Here is a 21,035-nt window from a genome sequence, read left to right as displayed (position 1 = left end):
TCACCGTATTTGGCGTAAATATGTTGCGTGGTGCGAGGCCAGGAAGGCCCCTACAGAGGAATTTCAACTGGGTCGTTTCCTGCATTTCCTACAAACAGGACTTTCTATGGGCCTAAAATTAGGGTCCATTAAGGTTCAGATTTCGGCCCTGTCGATTTTCTTCCAAAAAGAACTGGCTTCAGTTCCTGAAGTACAGACGTTTGTCAAGGGAGTACTGCATATACAACCTCCTTTTGTGCCTCCAGTGGCACCTTGGGATCTAAATGTAGTTTTGGGATTCCTAAAATCACATTGGTTTGAACCACTTTCCACTGTGGACTTAAAATATCTCACATGGATGGTGGTAATGCTGTTAGCCCTGGCTTCATACAGGCGTGTCTCAGAATTGGCGGCTTTATCCTATAAAAGCCCTTACCTAATTTTTCATACGGACAGGGCAGAATTGAGGACTCGTCCTCAATTTCTCCCTAAGGTGGTTTCAGCATTTCACTTGAACCAGCCTATTGTGGTGCCTGCGGCTACTAGGGACTTGGAGGACTCCAAGTTGCTGGACGTAGTCAGGGCCCTGAAAATATATGTTTCCAGGACGGCTGGAGTCAGAAAATCTGACTCGCTATTTATCCTGTATGCACCCAACAAGCTGGGTGCTCCTGCTTCTAAGCAGACTATTGCTCGCTGGATTTGTAGTACAATTCAGCTTGCACATTCTGTGGCATGCCTGCCACAGCCAAAATCTGTAAATGCCCATTCCACAAGGAAGGTGGGCTCATCTTGGGCGGCTGCCCGAGGGGTCTCGGCTTTACAACTTTGCCGAGCAGCTACTTGGTCAGGGGCAAACACGTTTGCTAAATTCTACAAATTTGATACCCTGGCTGAGGAGGACCTGGAGTTCTCTCATTCGGTGCTGCAGAGTCATCCGCACTCTCCCGCCCGTTTGGGAGCTTTGGTATAATCCCCATGGTCCTTACGGAGTCCCCAGCATCCACTTAGGACGTTAGAGAAAATAAGAATTTACTTACCGATAATTCTATTTCTCATAGTCCGTAGTGGATGCTGGGCGCCCATCCCAAGTGCGGATTGTCTGCAATACTTGTACATAGTTATTGTTACAAAAATCGGGTTATTATTGTTGTGAGCCATCTTTTCAGAGGCTCCTCTGTTATCATGCTGTTAACTGGGTTCAGATCACAAGTTGTACGGTGTGATTGGTGTGGCTGGTATGAGTCTTACCTGGGATTCAAAATCCTTCCTTATTGTGTACGCTCGTCCGGGCACAGTATCCTAACTGAGGCTTGGAGGAGGGTCATAGGGGGAGGAGCCAGTGCACACCAGATAGTCCTAAAGCTTTTACTTTTGTGCCCAGTCTCCTGCGGAGCCGCTATTCCCCATGGTCCTTACGGAGTCCCCAGCATCCACTACGGACTATGAGAAATAGAATTATCGGTAAGTAAATTCTTATTATTTCATGTGAAAGAGATTATGTCCTCATTCAGTAAAGACGCTTTACGGTCCGCAAAAAACACGCGGGCAGGCGATACAGTTGTGGTTGTGCTTAATTGCCCACCGCTTTCATTCTGCTCTATTGGAACTAAAAATGGCGCTGTGTGATCGCTATAGGGTCTGTCTGCTAATGTGGACGCCAGAGTGAAAAGGTCACTTCGGAGTCCAACTAACTACCTCTTTAGGACAACGTCATTCATTAATGCATTTTTTCTGTTCTCCTAAAATACTAACGTCTTAAATTGACCTTGAGGGGACATCGGACAGTGCCTATTCCATGCGGCATATGTGCGCCTTTACAGTATACGTTTTTGTTACTTTCCTGTATAAAGTGCCATCAGGAGGTTTAAAAGATGGCCCAATGAAAGTGCAATCTGAGACCTTGTTCTCTGTTCCTTCTAATACTCTGACGCCCTGCTAAAGAAGCAACACCCCATTTCCGTGCCTTCTCCACGACTTCCAGAGGATAATTTCAGCTAATATTAACCATATTAAATGTGTCAAGAAATCCCATTCGCATTGCAGGTTGCCTATATGTGGTCTGTCAGATTTCACCCTTCGTGGTACCTGATCTGTAACAATCCACGTTTAGATGGGGACATAGAAGGGCCTATGAGAGCCTTCGTTCAGCGATCCCTTATAGTACATTTTAGACACTAAAGTTATTAAAATTGCTTTTTAAGGGCTGGTACAAGCAGTGACGTCATGCTGATCTGTCCTTTATATTATGTTACTCCATTGTAGATTGTATCTCAGTTACTAAAATCATTTTGTATTGTTTTTCATGGTTTTCTAGTTTAGACATTCAGTACGATTGCTTTCATAGTGCAGAGCGCTGCTTTACACGGCACCTAGAACTTTGTGTCTTTGGACACGTCAGTCCCATAAACTAGTGCACAGCATCTGCAGGATGTACATCCGGGGTCAGCTGCTGTGTGACCGACATTCCGGTGTCTGTTGTGGCTTTTCTGCCTCTTCATCTGATTTGTATTGTAGCGAGACAGTCGGTAACCGGTAGTAAGTGACCCTTTTTTATAGCACAGGGTTGTTAGAAGGCGCTGTTGAGTTGTGTGACCGTATATGTGACTGTGTGTTATACTGGTCACAGAAGGCCGTAATGGGCACATTATTCCTTATATAACTAAAGGCGCTAAACAAATGACCTGTGTGAGATCCTCCTAGTCAGAGGCGTTCCGTCACAGGAGAGTTCCATAAGTCATATGACTATACAGTGACATCACCACTGTACAAACAGATGTTAGGTTATGTAATAAGTGACGTGATGACCTCACCGCTCGGCGCTCACCAAATCTAAGGACATGATTTACATAATCGTGTTACTTGTGTGTTATACAGTATCATCAGGCCCATGATAAATCTGTGTCTGAGCTCTCCTCACCCTAACCCACTGCTCCATACTCACTGTGTCTACCCTCTCTGTCCACCAATCACCCTAACCCACTGCTCCATGCTCAATGTGTCTACCCTCTGCGTCACCCTAACCCACTGCTCCATGCTCACTGTGTCTACCCTCTGCGTCACCCATCACCCTAACCCACTGCTCCATGCTCACTGTGTCTACCCTCTGCATCACCCATCACCCTAACCCACTGCTCCATGCTCACTGTGTCTACCCTCTCTGTCCACCCATCACCCTAACCCACTGCTCCATGCTCAATGTGTCTACCCTCTGCGTCACCCTAACCCACTGCTCCATGCTCACTGTGTCTACCCTCTGCATCACCCATCACCCTAACCCACTGCTCCATGCTCACTGTGTCTACCCTCTCTGTCCACCCATCACCCTAACCCACTGCTCCATGCTCAATGTGTCTACCCTCTGCGTCACCCTAACCCACTGCTCCATGCTCACTGTGTCTACCCTCTGCATCACCCATCACCCTAACCCACTGCTCCGTGCTCACTGTGTCTCCCATTTCTGTCCACCCATGGATGAAGTAATAATTCTTCTCCATGCTCACTGTGTCTACCCTCTGCGTCACCCATCACCCTAACCCACTGCTCCATGCTCACTGTGTCTCCCCTCTCTGTCCACCCATCACCCTAACCCACTGCTCCATGCTCACTGTGTCTCCCCTCTCTGTCCACCCATCACCCTAACCCACTGCTCCGTGCTCACTGTGTCACCCTCTCTGTCCACCCATCACCCTAACCCACTGCTCCGTGCTCACTGTGTCTCCCCTTTCTGTCCACCCATCACCCTAACCCACTGCTCCATGCTCACTGTATCTCCCCTCTCTGTCCACCCATCACCCTAACCCACTGCTCCGTGCTCACTGTGTCTCCCCTCTCTGTCCACCCATCACCCTAACCCACTGCTCCATGCTCACTGTATCTCCCCTCTGCGTCGCCCCTCTATATCCACCGATCACCCTAACTCACTGCTCCATGCTCCTGGCTCACTATCTCTCCCCTCTGTGTCACCCCTGTCTGTCTGCCCCTCCCCTTTAGAATGTGAGCTCTCACGAGCAGGGCCCTCTCCCCTCATGCGCTTTCCTCCCTTACCATGTCCTTAGGTGGAGCCGCCCTGATGCTGTTTGGGCTCTGTGACTGCAGCAGTGTTTATGCACCATGTCCGTGTTGTGTGGTCACTTCCCTTGTTCTGGTCATACCGTCTCTCTTTATTTACACAGTAAGGCGCTGCAGACACCTAGTGGCGCCATATAAATAAAGGATAATAATAAATGGATGAAGTAATAATTCTGGCAGCCATACACATCCATAACCAGGCTCGTCATGGCCAGGAAACGTTGTGCCCACATTAAAATGATAATGATATTTGTAATTACTTGGGTAAAGGAATTGGGGATAACACTACTCTTGGCTCGCCATCGATGGTTGGACAACACATGGAATAGTAAATCTATTCCTTTCATCGGTGTATCTCTGATTCCTTGTAGTCTGCAGCTAATGTGTATATGAGCTGGTGGTAACGGCTGCTGTTTCTCCCCTTCCAGGAGGTGGCGGTGAAGGAGCAGCTGTCAGGAAAGGGGAAGCTGAGCAGGAAAAGTCTCAGTTCCCCCAACGTTCACAGAGTAAGTTCCGCCCACGGTAGTTATATGTATCCCCTTGTACAGTGCCGTGGACCCCTTGTGGCTCAATATAATTATCATGAAGTCATATGTATCACCCTGTACAGTGCCACGGACCCCTTGTGGCTCAATATAATTATCATGTAGTCATACGTATCCCCTTGTACAGTGCCAAGGACCCCTTGTGGATCAATATAAGTATCATGTAGTCATTTGTATCCCCTTGTACAGTGCCACGGACCCCTTGTGGCTCAACATAAGTATCATGTCATTTGTATCCCCTTGTACAGTGCCACGGACCCCTTGTGGCTCAATAAAAGTATCATGTAGTCATTTGTATCCCCTTGTACAGTGCCACGGACCCCTTGTGGCTCAATATAAGTATCATGTAGTCATTTGTATCCCCTTGTACAGTGCCACGGACCCCTTGTGGCTCAACATAAGTATCATGTCATTTGTATCCCCTTGTACAGTGCCATGGACCCCTTGTGGCTCAACATAAGTATCATGTAGTCATATGTATCCCCTTGTACAGTGCCACGGACCCCTTGTGGATCAATATAAGTATCATGTAGTCATTTGTATCCCCTTGTACAGTGCCACGGACCCCTTGTGGCTCAACATAAGTATCATGTCATTTGTATCCCCTTGTACAGTGCCACGGACCCCTTGTGGCTCAACATAAGTATCATGTAGTCATATGTATCCCCTTGTACAGTGCCACGGGCCCCTTGTGGCTCAACATAGGTATCATGTAGTCATTTGTATCCCCTTGTACAGTGCCACGGACCCCTTGTGGCTCAATATAAGTATCATGTAGTCATTTGTATCCCCTTGTACAGTGCCACGGACCCCTTGTGGCTCAATATAAGTATCATATAGTCATTTGTATCCCCTTGTACAGTGCCACGGACCCCTTGTGGCTCAACATAAGTATCATGTCATTTGTATCCCCTTGTACAGTGCCACGGACCCCTTGTGGCTCAATATAAGTATCATGTAGTCATTTGTATCCCCTTGTACAGTGCCACGGACCCCTTGTGGCTCAATATAAGTATCATGTAGTCATTTGTATCCCCTTGTACAGTGCCACGGACCCCTTGTGGCTCAATATAAGTATCATGTAGTCATTTGTATCCCCTTGTACAGTGCCACGGACCCCTTGTGGCTCAACATAAGTATCATGTAGTCATATGTATCCCCTTGTACAGTGCCACGGACCCCTTGTGGATCAATATAAGTATCATGTCATTTGTATCCCCTTGTACAGTGCCACGGACCCCTTGTGGCTCAACATAAGTATCATGTCATTTGTATCCCCTTGTACAGTGCCACGGACCCCTTGTGGATCAATATAAGTATCATGTAGTCATATGTATCCCCTTGTACAGTGCCACGGACCCCTTGTGGCTCAACATAAGTATCATGTAGTCATATGTATCCCCTTGTACAGTGGCACGGACCCTTTGTGGATCAATATAAGTATCATGTAGTCATTTGTATCCCCTTGTACAGTGCCACGGACCCCTTGTGGCTCAACATAAGTATCATGTCATTTGTATCCCCTTGTACAGTGCCACGGACCCCTTGTGGATCAATATAAGTATCATGTAGTCATATGTATCCCCTTGTACAGTGCCACGGACCCCTTGTGGCTCAACATAAGTATCATGTAGTCATATGTATCCCCTTGTACAGTGGCACGGACCCCTTGTGGCTCAATATAAGTCTCGTGCTGCGGACCCCTTGTGGCTCAGAATAATTATCATGAAGTCATATGTATCCCCTTGTACAGTGCCACGGACCCCTTGTGGCTCAATATAAATAAAAAATAATATACACTGCCATATAGTCCACCGGGCATATTGCTTGTACTGCCTAGTTATGCAAATACCAAGATCTTACTGCATGATTTGATGCCCTGTCCTATCCAGACAAGTCTTTCAGATGTGTCCACAGAACTTTAGTCCTGCATCGCTCAATAGATGCATCTTTTCTAAGTTTTATACGATCGATAAAAATCATGAAAAATAATTTCACTAGAAAAAAAAAAATTAAGATTTTTTTTTCTTCAATTTACAGCTGTCAGGAAGCCGACAGGACCTAGGAGCACAACACAACCTGGCAAATAACAGGGTATGGCGACGTGTGCATATCTTACATGCTGTACTGAATAAAAACTGCTGTCCCGCTATGTTGGACGTCAGAGCTATTCACTAATGAAACAAGAGTTCAGCGTCAATATTTAGGAAGTATGTAAGAACTTTCCAGACTCTTATCTGAGGGCTTATTATTGATACGGTTACAGCAGAGCTGGAATTTTTTCTCTGCACAAAATAATTTATCACTTCAGAGCAGAGGACAGTTAGTCGATCATTCAAATAGAATCTGCTGCTCGATTCCCGGAGCCGGAACGATCAGTAACGCTGCCTGGCGGCCCAGCGAGAAAGTTCTGTGGATACCACACAGATGAGTGATGGCTACAATGTCATGACGGGAAACTTTAGAATTTTTTTAATTTTTTTTTTTTTAAAGTTTAATTTACAAAGCCAATAATTGCAGAGGTGCCGTGTAAAGAATGGGTTTGTTGGGTTGACCCTATTTAGGTCGACACTCATTAGGTCAACCACTATTGGTCGACAGGCAGTAGATCGACACTTGAATAAGGTCAACATGGTCGGCAGATTGACATGGACAAGGTCGTCAGGGAAAAAGATCGACATTAGTTTTTAAAGGGTTTTTTTTTGTGACGTTTTCTTCGTAAAGTGACCGAGAACCCCAATTAGTGCACAGTGTCCCTTCGCATGGCTCGCTTCGCTTACTATTCCCAGTCGTAGTCCACGTGGATCGTAAAGTATGAAAAAGTAAAAATAAAATGAAGGAAAAAAAATGTAAAAAACTCATGTCGACCTTTTCATGCGTCAGCCTTGACCAAGTCGACCAATAGACCATGCATAATGTAATAACAAGATTTCACACTCACAAACATGTAATAAACGCACTTCATTAATAAGGTCCAGTGAAATACTATTTCGGTACTGCAGTAATGTTCTCTGCTAGTGTATATTTATTATAGCCCGTTCCCTCTTCCAGCCACTAGATGGCGCAGTATCTGACCACACTGACCTATTATACATTAGAACAGGGCTGGCCAAACCAGTCCTCGAGATCTACCAACAGTTCAAATTTTCCAGACCACCTAGCTGGTGCACAGGTGTAGTCATTACTAATTAAGATGTGCTACAGTACATTCATTCCTAACTGACAATTCTACAGATCTCCGGGAGGCCTGGAAAACATGGGGGGGTAATTCAGACCTGATCGCTCGCTAGCGTTCTTTGCAGCGCTGCGGTCAGGTCAGAACTGCGTATGCACCGCAATGCGCAGGCGCGTTGCACAGGTACAAAGCTGGGTTTGTGCGAAGAATCCGTTCGCACGGCCATTTGCAAGGAGATTGACCGTGCAGGTGGGTCTCTCCCCAGGGTAAGAGTGGATTGGTGAGGGGGATACATGGCTTCGGGATGGGGTGAGAACACTGGGAATGCAGCATGGAGTCACTGGGGAGAGACAGTCTGTGGTGTGTATGGGTTAGGAAGGAGAGCTATACATATTTATAATAGAGATATACAGTCAGGTCCATAAATATTGGGACATGGACACAATTCTCATATTGTGGGCTCTATACACCACCACAATGGATTTGAAATGAAACAAACAAGATGTGCTTTAACTGCAGACTTTCCGCTTTAATTTGAGGGTATTTACATCCAAATCAGGTGAACGGTGTAGGAATTGCAACGGTTTCTATATGTGCCTCCCACTTTTTAAGGGACCAAAAGTAATGGGACAGTCGACTCAAAAGCTATTTCATGGACAGGTGTGGGCTATTCCCTCGTTATTTCATCATCAATTAAGCAGGTCAAAGGTCTGGAGTAGATTCCAGGTGTGACATTTGCATTTGGAATCTGTTGCTGTTGACTCTCAATATGAGAGCCAAAGAGCTGCCACTATCAGTGAAGCAAACCATCATTAGGCTGAAAAATCAAAACAAACTCACCAGAGAGATAGCAAAAACATTAGGTGTGGCCACATCAACTGTTTGGAACATTCTTAAAAAGAGAGAACGCACCGGAGAGCTCAGCAACGCCAAAAGACCCGGAAGACCATGGAAAACAACTGTGGTGGATGACAGAAGAATTATTTCCCTTGTGAAGACATTTGCAGTAGAGGCCTGGCAGAGCATCACCAGGGATGAAACCCAGCGTCTGGTGATGTCTATGCGTTCCAGACTTCAGGCTGTAATTGACTGCAAAGGATTTGCAACAAAGTATTAAAAAGTGAAAGTTTGATTTAGGATTGTTTAGTTTGTCGCATTACTTTTGGTCCCTTAAAAAGTGGGAGGCACATATAGAAACCGTTGTAATTCCTACACCGTTCACCTGATTTGGATGTAAATACCCTCAAATTAAAGCGGAAAGTCTGCAGTTAAAGCACATCTTGTTTGTCTCATTTCAAATCCATTGTGGTGGTGTATAGAGCCCAAAATATGAGAATTGTGTCCATGTCCCAATATTTATTGACCTGACTGTATATTTCTATATCTGTGCTGCTTGATTGTGATTTAATCCGGTCTCCCATGCTTTTGATGCACTTTACCTGAAATGCATTGCACTTTTTCATTGCTATATGCAATAAATCTAAAGTAATTTTTCTATTCAAATTGGATGTTGCTGGCTATGTTTGTTCATATCGTAACCTGTATGAGCTTTGCACTCCACCTGTTGGACTTTAATGTGTGCTGCTAGTCTCATATCATATATACACATATGTATATCTCTCCTTCCTAACCCATACACACCACAGACTGGTTTATGGACCTGACTGTATATTACAGTGCATCCAGAAAGTATTCACCGCGCCTCACTTTTTCCACATTTTGTTATGTTACAGCCTTATTCCAAAATGGAATAAATTAATTTTCTCTGACGTCCTAAGTGGATGCTGGGGACTCCGTCAGGACCATGGGGATTAGCGGCTCCGCAGGAGACAGGGCACAAAACTCAAGCTTTAGGATCAGGTGGTGTGTACTGGCTCCTCCCCCTATGACCCTCCTCCAAGCCTCAGTTAGGTTTTTGTGCCCGTCCGAGCAGGGTGCAATCTAGGTGGCTCTCTTAAGGAGCTGCTTAGAAAAAGTTTTTAGGTTTATTATTTTCAGTGAGTCCTGCTGGCAACAGGCTCACTGCATCGAGGGACTTAGGGGAGAGAAGTTCAACTCACCTGCGTGCAGGATGGATTGGCTTCTTAGGCTACTGGACACCATTAGCTCCAGAGGGAGTCGGAACACAGGTCTCACCCTGGGGTTCGTCCCGGAGCCGCGCCGCCGACCCCCCTTGCAGATGCTGAAGATTGAAGGTCCAGAAACCGGCGGCAGAAGGCTCTTCAGTCTTCTTGAAGGTAGCGCACAGCACTGCAGCTGTGCGCCATTGTTTGTCACACACTTCTCACCAACGGTCACGGAGGGTGCAGGGCGCTGCTGGGGGCGCCCTGGGCAGCAATGTAAATACCTTTTATGGCTAAAAAATACATCACATATAGCCCTTGAGGCTATATGGATGTATTTAACCCCTGCCAGATATTACAAACTACGGGAGAAAGGCCCGCCGTAATAGGGGGCGGGGCTTATTCTCCTCAGCACACAGCGCCATTTTCCTGCTCAGCTCCGCTGTGAGGAAGGCTCCCAGGACTCTCCCCTGCACTGCACTACAGAAACAGGGTAAAACAGAGAGGGGGGGCACTTTTTATGGCGATATTTTATATATTTAAGCTGCTATAAGGATACAACACTTTTATATAAGGTTGTTCCCATATATATTATAGCGCTTGGGTGTGTGCTGGCAAACTCTCCCTCTGTCTCCCCAAAGGGCTAGTGGGGTCCTGTCTTCGATAAGAGCATTCCCTGTGTGTCTGCTGTGTGTCGGTACGTGTGTGTCGACATGTATGAGGACGATGTTGGTGTGGAGGCAGAGCAATTGCCGGTAATGGTGATGTCACCCCCCAGGGAGTCGACACCGGAATGGATGGCTTTGTTTATGGAATTACGTGATAATGTCAGCACATTACAAAAATCAGTTGACGACATGAGACGGCCGGAAAACCAGTTGGTACCTGCCCAGGCGTCTCAGACACCGTCAGGGGCTGTAAAACGCCCTCTACCTCAGTCGGTCGACACAGACCCAGACACGGACACTGAATCTAGTGTCGACGGTGAAGAAACAAACGTATTTTCAAGTAGAGCTACACGTTATATGATCACGGCAATGAAGGAGGCTTTGCATATCTCTGATACTGCAAGTACCACAAAAAGGGGTATTATGTGGGGGGTGAAAAAACTACCTGTAGTTTTTCCTGAATCAGAGGAATTGAATGATGTATGTGATGAAGCGTGGGTTAACCCAGATAGAAAAGTGCTAATTTCAAAAAAGTTATTGGCATTATACCCTTTCCCGCCAGAGGTTAGGGCGCGCTGGGAAACACCCCCTAGGGTGGATAAGGCGCTCACACGCTTATCAAAACAAGTGGCGTTACCGTCTCCTGATACGGCCGCCCTCAAGGATCCAGCTGATAGGAGGCTGGAAACTACCCTAAAGAGTATATACACACATACTGGTGTTATACTGCGACCAGCCATCGCCTCAGCCTGGATGTGCAGTGCTGGGGTGGTCTGGTCGGATTCCCTGACTGAAAATATTGATACCCTGGATAGGGACAGTATTTTATTGACTTTAGAGCAATTAAAGGATGCTTTTCTTTATATGCGAGATGCTCAGAGGGATATTTGCACTCTGGCATCGAGAGTAAGTGCGATGTCCATATCTGCCAGAAGAAGTTTATGGACGCGACAGTGGTCAGGTGATGCGGATTCCAAACGACATATGGAAGTATTGCCGTATAAAGGGGAAGAATTATTTGGCGTAGGTCTATCGGATCTGGTGGCCACGGCAACTGGCGGAAAATCCACCTTTTTACCTCAGACCCCCTCCCAACAGAAAAAGACACCGTCTTTTCAGCCGCAGTCCTTTCGGTCCTATAAGAACAAGAGGGCAAAAGGACAGTCATATCTGCCCCGGGGCAGAGGAAGGGGTAAGAGAGGGCAGCAAGCAGCCCCTGCCCAGGAACAGAAGCCCTCTCAGGGTTCTGCAAAGCCCTCAGCATGACGCTGGGGCTGTACAAGCGGACTCAGGAGCGGTGGGGGGTCGACTCAGGAATTTCAGCGCACAGTGGGCTTGCTCACAGGTGGACCCTTGGATCCTGCAGGTAGTATCTCAGGGTTACAGGTTGGAATTCGAGAAGTCTCCCCCTCGCCGGTTCCTAAAGTCTGCTTTGCCAACGTCTCCCTCAGACAGGGCGACGGTATTGGAAGCCATTCACAAGCTGTTTTCTCAGCAGGTGATAGTCAAGGTACCCCTCCTACAACAGGGAAAGGGGTATTACTCCACGCTATTTGTTGTACCGAAGCCGGACGGCTCGGTAAGACCTATTCTAAATCTGAAATCTTTGAACCTGTACATACAAAAATTCAAGTTCAAGATGGAATCACTCAGAGCAGTGATAGCGAATCTGGAAGAAGGGGACTTTATGGTGTCCCTGGACATAAAGGATGCTTACCTGCATGTCCCAATTTGCCCTTCACATCAAGGGTACCTCAGGTTCGTAGTGCAAAACTGTCATTATCAGTTTCAGACGCTGCCGTTTGGATTGTCCACGGCACCTCGGGTCTTTACCAAGGTAATGGCCGAAATGATGATTCTTCTGCGAAGAAGAGGCGTATTAATTATCCCTTACTTGGACGATCTCCTGATAAGGGCAAGGTCCAGAGAACAGCTGGAGGACGGAGTAGCACTAACCCAAGTAGTGCTGCAACAACACGGGTGGATTCTGAATTTTCCAAAATCTCAGTTGACCCCGACAACACGTCTGCTGTTCCTGGGAATGATTCTGGACACGGTTCAGAAAAAGGTGTTTCTTCCGGAGGAGAAAGCCAAGGAGTTATCCGAACTTGTCAGGAACCTCCTAAAACCAGGAAAAGTGTCTGTGCATCAATGCACAAGAGTCCTGGGAAAGATGGTGGCTTCTTACGAAGCAATTCCATTCGGCAGATTCCACGCACGAACTTTTCAGTGGGATCTGCTGGACAAATGGTCCGGATCGCATCTGCAGATGCATCAGCGGATAACCTTATCGCCACGGACAAGGGTGTCTCTTCTGTGGTGGTTGCAGAGTGCTCATCTGTTAGAGGGCCGCAGATTCGGCATACAGGACTGGGTCCTGGTGACCACGGATGCCAGTCTGAGAGGCTGGGGAGCGGTCACACAGGGAAGAAACTTCCAGGGAGTATGGTCAAGCCTGGAGATGTCTCTTCATATAAATATACTGGAGCTAAGAGCAATTTACAATGCTCTAAGCCTGGCAAAACCTCTGCTTCAAGGTCAGCCGGTGTTGATCCAGTCGGACAACATCACGGCAGTCGCCCACGTAAACAGACAGGGCGGCACAAGAAGCAGGAGAGCAATGGCAGAAGCTGCAAGGATTCTTCGCTGGGCGGAAGATCATGTGATAGCACTGTCAGCAGTGTTCATTCCGGGAGTAGACAACTGGGAAGCAGACTTCCTCAGCAGACACGATCTACACCCGGGAGAGTGGGGACTTCATCCAGAAGTCTTCCACATGATTGTGAACCGTTGGGAAAAACCAAAGGTGGATATGATGGCGTCTCGCCTCAACAAAAAACTGGACAGGTATTGCGCCAGGTCAAGAGACCCTCAGGCAATAGCTGTGGACGCTCTGGTAACACCGTGGGTGTACCAGTCAGTGTATGTGTTTCCTCCTCTGCCTCTCATACCCAAAGTACTGAGAATTATACGGCAAAGGGGAGTAAGAACGATACTCGTGGCTCCGGATTGGCCAAGAAGAACTTGGTACCCGGAACTTCAGGAGATGCTCACGGAAAATCCGTGGCCTCTACCTCTAAGACGGGACCTGATTCAGCAGGGACCGTGTCTATTCCAAGACTTACCGCGGCTGCATTTGACGGCATGGCGGTTGAACGCCGAATTCTAAAGGAAAAAGGCATTCCAGAAGAGGTCATTCCTACACTGGTTAAAGCCAGGAAGGAGGTGACTGCACAACATTATCACCGCATTTGAGAAAATATGTTGCGGGGTGTGAGGCCAGGAAGGCCCCCACGGAGGAATTTCAACTGGGTCGATTCCTACATTTCCTGCAAACAGGATTGTCTATGGGCCTCAAATTGGGGTCCATTAAGGTTCAAATTTCGGCCCTGTCGATTTTCTTCCAGAAAGAATTGGCCTAAGTTCCTGAAGTCCAGACTTTTGTAAAAGGAGTACTACATATACAGCCCCCGGTTGTGCCCCCAGTGGCTCCGTGGGACCTGAATGTAGTTTTGGATTTTCTCAAATCCCATTGGTTTGAGCCACTCAAATCGGTGGATTTGAAATATCTTACATGGAAAGTAACCATGCTACTGGCCCTGGCTTCAGCCAGGAGAGTATCAGAATTGGCGGCTTTATCGTATAAGAGCCCATATCTGATTTTCCATTCGGACAGGGCAGAACTGCGGACGCGTCCTCAGTTTCTGCCTAAGGTGGTGTCAGCGTTTCACCTGAACCAGCCTATTGTGGTGCCTGCGGCTACTAGCGATTTGGAAGATTCCAAGTTGCTGGACGTGGTCAGGGCATTGAAAATATACATTTCAAGGACGGCTGGAGTCAGAAAATCTGACTCGCTGTTTATACTGTATGCACCCAACAAGCTGGGTGCTCCTGCTTCTAAGCAGACGATTGCTCGTTGGATTTGTAGCACAATTCAACTTGCACATTCTGTGGCAGGCCTGCCACAGCCTAAATCTGTCAAGGCCCATTCCACAAGGAAGGTGGGCTCATCCTGGGCGGCTGCCCGAGGGGTCTCGGCATTACAACTCTGCCGAGCAGCTACGTGGTCGGGGGAGAACACGTTTGTAAAATTCTACAAATTTGATACCCTGGCTAAAGAGGACCTGGAGTTCTCTCATTCGGTGCTGCAGAGTCATCCGCACTCTCCCGCCCGTTTGGGAGCTTTGGTATAATCCCCATGGTCCTGACGGAGTCCCCAGCATCCACTAGGACGTCAGAGAAAATAAGATTTTACTTACCGATAAATCTATTTCTCGTAGTCCGTAGTGGATGCTGGGCGCCCATCCCAAGTGCGGATTGTCTGCAATACTTGTACATAGTTATTGTTACAAAAAAATCGGGTTGTTATTTGTTGTGAGCCGTCTGTTCAGAGGCTCCTACGTTTGTCATACTGTTAACTGGGTTTAGATCACAAGTTATACGGTGTGATTGGTGTGGCTGGTATGAGTCTTACCCGGGATTCAATATCCTTCCTTATTGTGTACGCTCGTCCGGGCACAGTATCCTAACTGAGGCTTGGAGGAGGGTCATATGGGGAGGAGCCAGTACACACCACCTGATCCTAAAGCTTGAGTTTTGTGCCCTGTCTCCTGCGGAGCCGCTAATCCCCATGGTCCTGACGGAGTCCCCAGCATCCACTACGGACTACGAGAAATAGATTTATCGGTAAGTAAAATCTTATTTTTCCCTCAAAATTCTGTACACAACACCCCATAATGACAACGTGAAAAAAGTTTTTGCTAATTTATTAAAAATAAAAAACTAAGAAATCACATGCACTTAAGTATTCACAGCCTTTGCTCAATACTTTGTTGATTCACCTTTGGCAGCAATTACAGCCTCAAGTCTTTTTGAATATCATGCCACAAGCCACCTCCGCTACTCCCACCTGTACTACTCACACTGGTACACCCTTACACCTCCCCTACTCCCTCCTATACTCGCACTGGTGCACCCTCACACCTCACCTACACCCTCCTATACTCACACTGGTGCACCCTCACACCTCACCTACTCCCACCTGTACTACTCACACTGGTTCACCCTCACACCTCACCTACTCCCATCTGTACTACTCACACTGGTACACCCTCACACCTCCCCTAGTCCCACCTGTACTACTCACACTGGTACACCCTTACACCTCCCCTACTCCCACCTGTACTACTCACACTGGTACACCCTTACACCTCACCTACTCCCACCTGTACTACTCACACTGGTACACCCTCACACCTCACCTACTCCCACCTATACTACTCACACTGCTACACCCTCACACCTCCCCTACTCCCACCTGTACTACTCACACTGGCACACCCTCACACCTCCCCTACTCCCACCTGTACTACTCACACTGGTACACCCTTACACCTCCCCTACTCCCTCCTATACTCGCACTGGTGCACCCTCACACCTCACCTACACCCTCCTATACTCACACTGGTGCACCCTCACACCTCACCTACTCCCACCTGCACACTGGCACACCCTCACACCTCCCCTACTCCCACCTGTACTACTCACACTGGTACACCCTCACACCTCACCTACTCCCACCTGTACTACTCACACTGGTACACCCTCACACCTCACCTACTCCCACCTGTACTACTCACACTGGTACACCCTTACACCTCACCTACTCCCACCTGTACTACTCTCACTGGTACACCCTCACACCTCCCCTACTCCCACCTGTACTACTCACACTGGTACACCCTCACACCTCCCCTACTCCCACCTGTACTACTCACACTGGTACACCCTCACACCTACCCTACTCCCACCTGTACTACTCACACTGGTACACCCTCACACCTCCCCTACTCCAACCTGTACTACTCACACTGGTAACACCCTCACACCTCCCCTACTCCCACCTGTACCACTAACACTGGTACACCCTCACACCTCCCCTACTCCAACCTGTACTACTCACACTGGTAACACCCTCACACCTCCCCTACTCCCACCTGTACCACTAACACTGGTACACCCTCACACCTCCCCTACTCCCACCTGTACTACTCACGCTGGTAAACCCTCACACCTCCCCTACTCCCACCTGTACTACTCACACTGGTACATCCTCACACCTCACCTACTCCCACATGTACTATTCACACTGACACACACTTACACCTCCCCTACTCCCACCTGTACTACTCACACTGGTACACCCTCACACCTCCCCTACTCCCACCTATACTACTCACACTGGTGCACCCTCACACCTCCCCTACACCCACCTGTACTACTCACACTGGCACACCCTCACACCTCCCCTACACCCACCTGTACTACTCACACTGGCACACCCTCACACCTCCCCTACTCCCACCTGTACTACTCACACTGGTGCACCCTCACACCTCACCTACTCCCACCTATACTACTCACACTGGTGCACCCTTACACCTCACCTACTCCCACCTGTACTACTCGCACTGGTACACCCTCACACCTCCCCTACTCCCACCTGTACTACTCACACTGGTACACCCTCACACCTCCCCTACTCCCACCTGTACTACTCACACTGCTACACCCTTACACCTCACCTACTCCCACCTGTACTACTCACACTGGTGCACCCTCACACCTCACCTACTCCCACCTATACTACTCACACTGGTACACCCTTACACCCCACCTACTCCCACCTATACTACTCACACTGGTACACCCTTACACCTCACCTACTCCCACCTGTACTACTCACACTGGTACACTCTTACACACCACCTACTCCCACCTGTACTACTCACTGGTACACCCTCACACCTCACCTACTCCCACCTATACTACTCACACTGGTACACCCTCACACCTCCCCTACTCCCACCTGTACTACTCACACTGCTACACCCTTACACCTCACCTACTCCCACCTGTACTACTCACACTGGTGCACCCTCACACCTCACATACTCCCACCTGTACTACTCACACTGGTACACCCTCACACCTCACCTACTCCCACCTGTACTACTCACACTGGTACACCCTCACATCTCCCCTACTCCCACTTGTACTACTCACACTGGTAAACCCTCACACCTCACCTACTCCCACCTGTACTACTCACACTGGTACACCCTCACATCTACCCTACTCCCACCTGTACTACTCACACTGGTACACCCTCACACCTACCCTACTCCTACCTGTACTACTCACACTGGTACACCCTCACACCTCACCTACTCCCACCTGTACTACTCACACTGGTACACCCTCACACCTCCCCTACTCCCACCTGTACTACTCACACTGGTACACCCTCACACCTCACTTACTCCCACCTATACTACTCACACTGCTACACCCTCACACCTCACCTACTCCCACCTATACTACTCACACTGCTGCACCCTCACACCTCCCCTACTCCCACCTGTACTACTCACACTGGTACACCCTCACACCTCCCCTACTCCTACCTGTACTACTCACATTGACACACCCTCACACCTCCCCTACGCCCTCTTATACTCACATCAGTGCCCTGACATAGCTGTCCCACATTTGTACCCCTTGTTCCAGCAATTTGTTCTAAGTAGACTGGTGCGGGTACATTGATATGGTAATAGCTATAATATGAAGCACAGCAAATGCCTTTTCACTGCACAAATGAACCCACAGGAAGTCACAAATGTTCTGCCGCACTCTGTGTGTTACGTATCAAATGCTTATACCTCATTGGCCCAGAAAAACAATTGCTTTCTATGAGCAACAACATTTTCTTTTTAAAGGATTTTTCTGCGAAACGCGCCCATCTTCTGAGAAGTATTTATTTCACATGATTGACATAGATGTCATTTAAAACTATTGATCGCCATAACCTTAATGCTGGTATAATTAATATAATTAGTAGAGGAATTTTGCCAAGACCTGAGTTGAAGAAGTGCCCACTCAGAAGATGACACACTGATTGCGTGGCGTTCGTTCCGCCACTGCCTGTGCTCTCTATACTTTAGGTGTATGTGCAGTGATGCTGATGCTACCCCTGAGATGAAACCCCTGTATAGAAAAGTAAAATTCAGTTAAACTCTTTAGAACAATCAATCTGACCCTACGCGTTTCGCTGATTGGAAACCAATAATAAGTCTGGCCATAGTGTGTGACTTCCTGTCCAGCTAGTGGCTGTGTGTTCCATTGCTACTTTCCTGTGCAGTGTAATCGTACCCTGCATTGTTTTCCACATTAAAAGAGGAACAATCTGAACTTAAAAATACATTGTAGGATATAGTTACATCTTCTGTTTTTCTCACAGTTAATGTTCTGAGTCCCGATATCTCCCAGCCCCCCCTACCCCCCTCGCCGCCGTCTCATTACGAGCCCATCTCATCCCAGACCTTCCTTGCTTGTAGGAACACTCTGCTAAGAAGAACGTGCATCTCTGATCCCAAGGGTGTTTTTGTAAATGGAATTTACTGCATAAATTTTATTATGACAGTAAAGCGTTCTGTCCTTTAACAAGGCGGGAGAGACCGGCTTCAGTCAGGCTCACATTTTCTCCACTTTAAACCGGCAATTTGTACTGTCACTGGGAGCAATTAGATTAGCTTGACGCAGCTGATCTGTGCAGCAGCCGCAGGTTCTCCCCAAGGTGAACGGAGCCGTTTAAGTGAATAATACATTATAATACGTCGCTTCTGCTGTTACGCCAGACAGAATGATATAAGGGACGTCTTCCGTGGTGTGATCGCCAGTATTGTCTCATCTGCCGCGTGACGCGCTCCGGAGAATCATTTACACTAAGCCTAGGTCAGACGTCACATCTGGTGTAGATATGTTTTTCCTCTTTTACGCGCAGTTTTTAGGTGTTTTATTAATGTACGGTGGAGAGATTCCGTGTCTGTGTTGTGTTTATTACCATTAATGACAGATATTTATGTGGCGCACACATTACGTATCGCTTTACAGAGGATATTTAATCATTTCCTTCATTTCCAAAGACCCCCGCAGAAATGCAAAAGGCTGGCCGGGAGAACCTCTTCGCTGCCCGGGTCGCAGCGGTTGCGTGACACGTCACGCAGCCGTCGCACTCCCCCCCCAACGGTCCGGCCATGCCTGCGTTGGCCGTCCAGACCCCTCCTGTCAATCAGGCAGAGGCGATCGCTAGGGAACGACGGCCTTCGGCCGCCCGGCATGCGCTGCTGCACGCCGGCGCATGTGCAGTTCCGACCCGAAAGCTTCGCTGCGATAAACTGCAGCGAGCGATCGGGTCGGAATGACCCCCTATATCCCTTATATCACACCTAGACCTGCGCCACTTGGCTTGCGCCAAATAACTTTTTTTGCTAGAATGTGCGTCTTAATCACAATGCGATGCAACAAAGCCGATGCACAAGACTGCACTGATTGCTGTGATGTGCGACACTTGTATATCTGTGGGCGAGTGAGTATGAATCTGTATATGAAGTGCTACAGTGCAGCGGACGCTGCTTTTTCTCTCGCCATGCTCTGTTGCGCTCCGTATACAGATTCAGACCCAGTCGCACACAGATATGCAAGTGTTGCATGTTAAATGAATCAGTGCTGCTTGTGAAGTGAGATTGCGGCTAAGACGCACATTCGAGCAAAAAGTTGCTACACCGCTTGGTATGGCTCAGTCGCGCCAGGCGTCTCATTGAGGCTAGGTGTATGAGGACACATCGCTACACTAGAGGAGACTGTGTTTTGCAGATTACTGTGACCCATTGGGAGCCTAATGAATGGAGCACCACCATTGGGGTATTTTGGAGATTTCTCTAGCCTCTCGCAGAGATAATAAAGTAACATCTGCAGTACATTAAATGGATGGAGAATAGGTGGATTGCAGGTATTTTAGGCGATGCGGCGCAGCACCTCTTACCGTAGCACTCTGTGTGTTTGATATACGCAGAAGGTTTATTATAAGCGATTGAGTATTGTTAATTCCAGAAACATACATGAAGGGTTCCTCGATGGTCACGTACTGTGTCCTGAGCTATGAAATAGTTCTCGGGCTCAGTTACAGCACATTATGCGGAACCTAAGGGCTGGATCCAGAGCACGATAGTTCACATGCACTATTGTTCTAAGTGCACCTCAGGCCTAAATCTCTTACTGGTCACCTAACCGCAGATATCTGTCTCCGCCGCAGGGCCGATGGGAAAGTCAGCAGGATGTGTCCGAATCTTCACCTCACACTGCCCGCAGCGGGACTTCACCTCGGCCCAGTATATCTGCCAAATCAGCATACAGCCATTCTCCGGACCCAGGTAAGTCCCCCTTCCCCTGTGATAGTGACTTACATCTATAAACTGTTGCATCCTACACCGGATCAGGCTGAGGATCTGTTCAGATTGTGGAAAGACGTTGTCTAGGTGCAATGTTGAATGCACCACTGCTCTGTGCCGCTATGTACCTCAATGCATGACCGTGTCTCCGCCAGCCCGGCCACCTTACACCTGACTCTGGGACAGTATGTACCTCAATGTGTGACCATGTCTCCGCCAGCCCCGCCACCTTACACCCCGACTCT

General features: G+C 48.1%; 1 protein-coding gene across 1 annotated transcript in view; it reads left to right on the top strand.

Annotated features, from left to right (window-relative positions):
* KIF13B (kinesin family member 13B) overlaps positions 1 to 21,035 on the top strand; it is a 253,470-nt gene that overhangs the window by 197,675 nt on the left and 34,760 nt on the right. The window contains exons 34-36 of the mRNA XM_063915075.1: positions 4,479 to 4,556; positions 6,636 to 6,689; positions 20,655 to 20,772. Coding sequence (XP_063771145.1) covers positions 4,479 to 4,556; positions 6,636 to 6,689; positions 20,655 to 20,772 — 250 coding nt within the window. The remainder of the gene's footprint in view (positions 1 to 4,478; positions 4,557 to 6,635; positions 6,690 to 20,654; positions 20,773 to 21,035) is intronic.

This window comes from Pseudophryne corroboree, chromosome 4, assembly GCF_028390025.1.
Source record: "Pseudophryne corroboree isolate aPseCor3 chromosome 4, aPseCor3.hap2, whole genome shotgun sequence".
Taxonomy (NCBI): domain Eukaryota; kingdom Metazoa; phylum Chordata; class Amphibia; order Anura; family Myobatrachidae; genus Pseudophryne; species Pseudophryne corroboree.
Note: the sequence above shows the minus strand (reverse complement) of the source record. Positions and strands in the feature narration are given on the sequence as shown.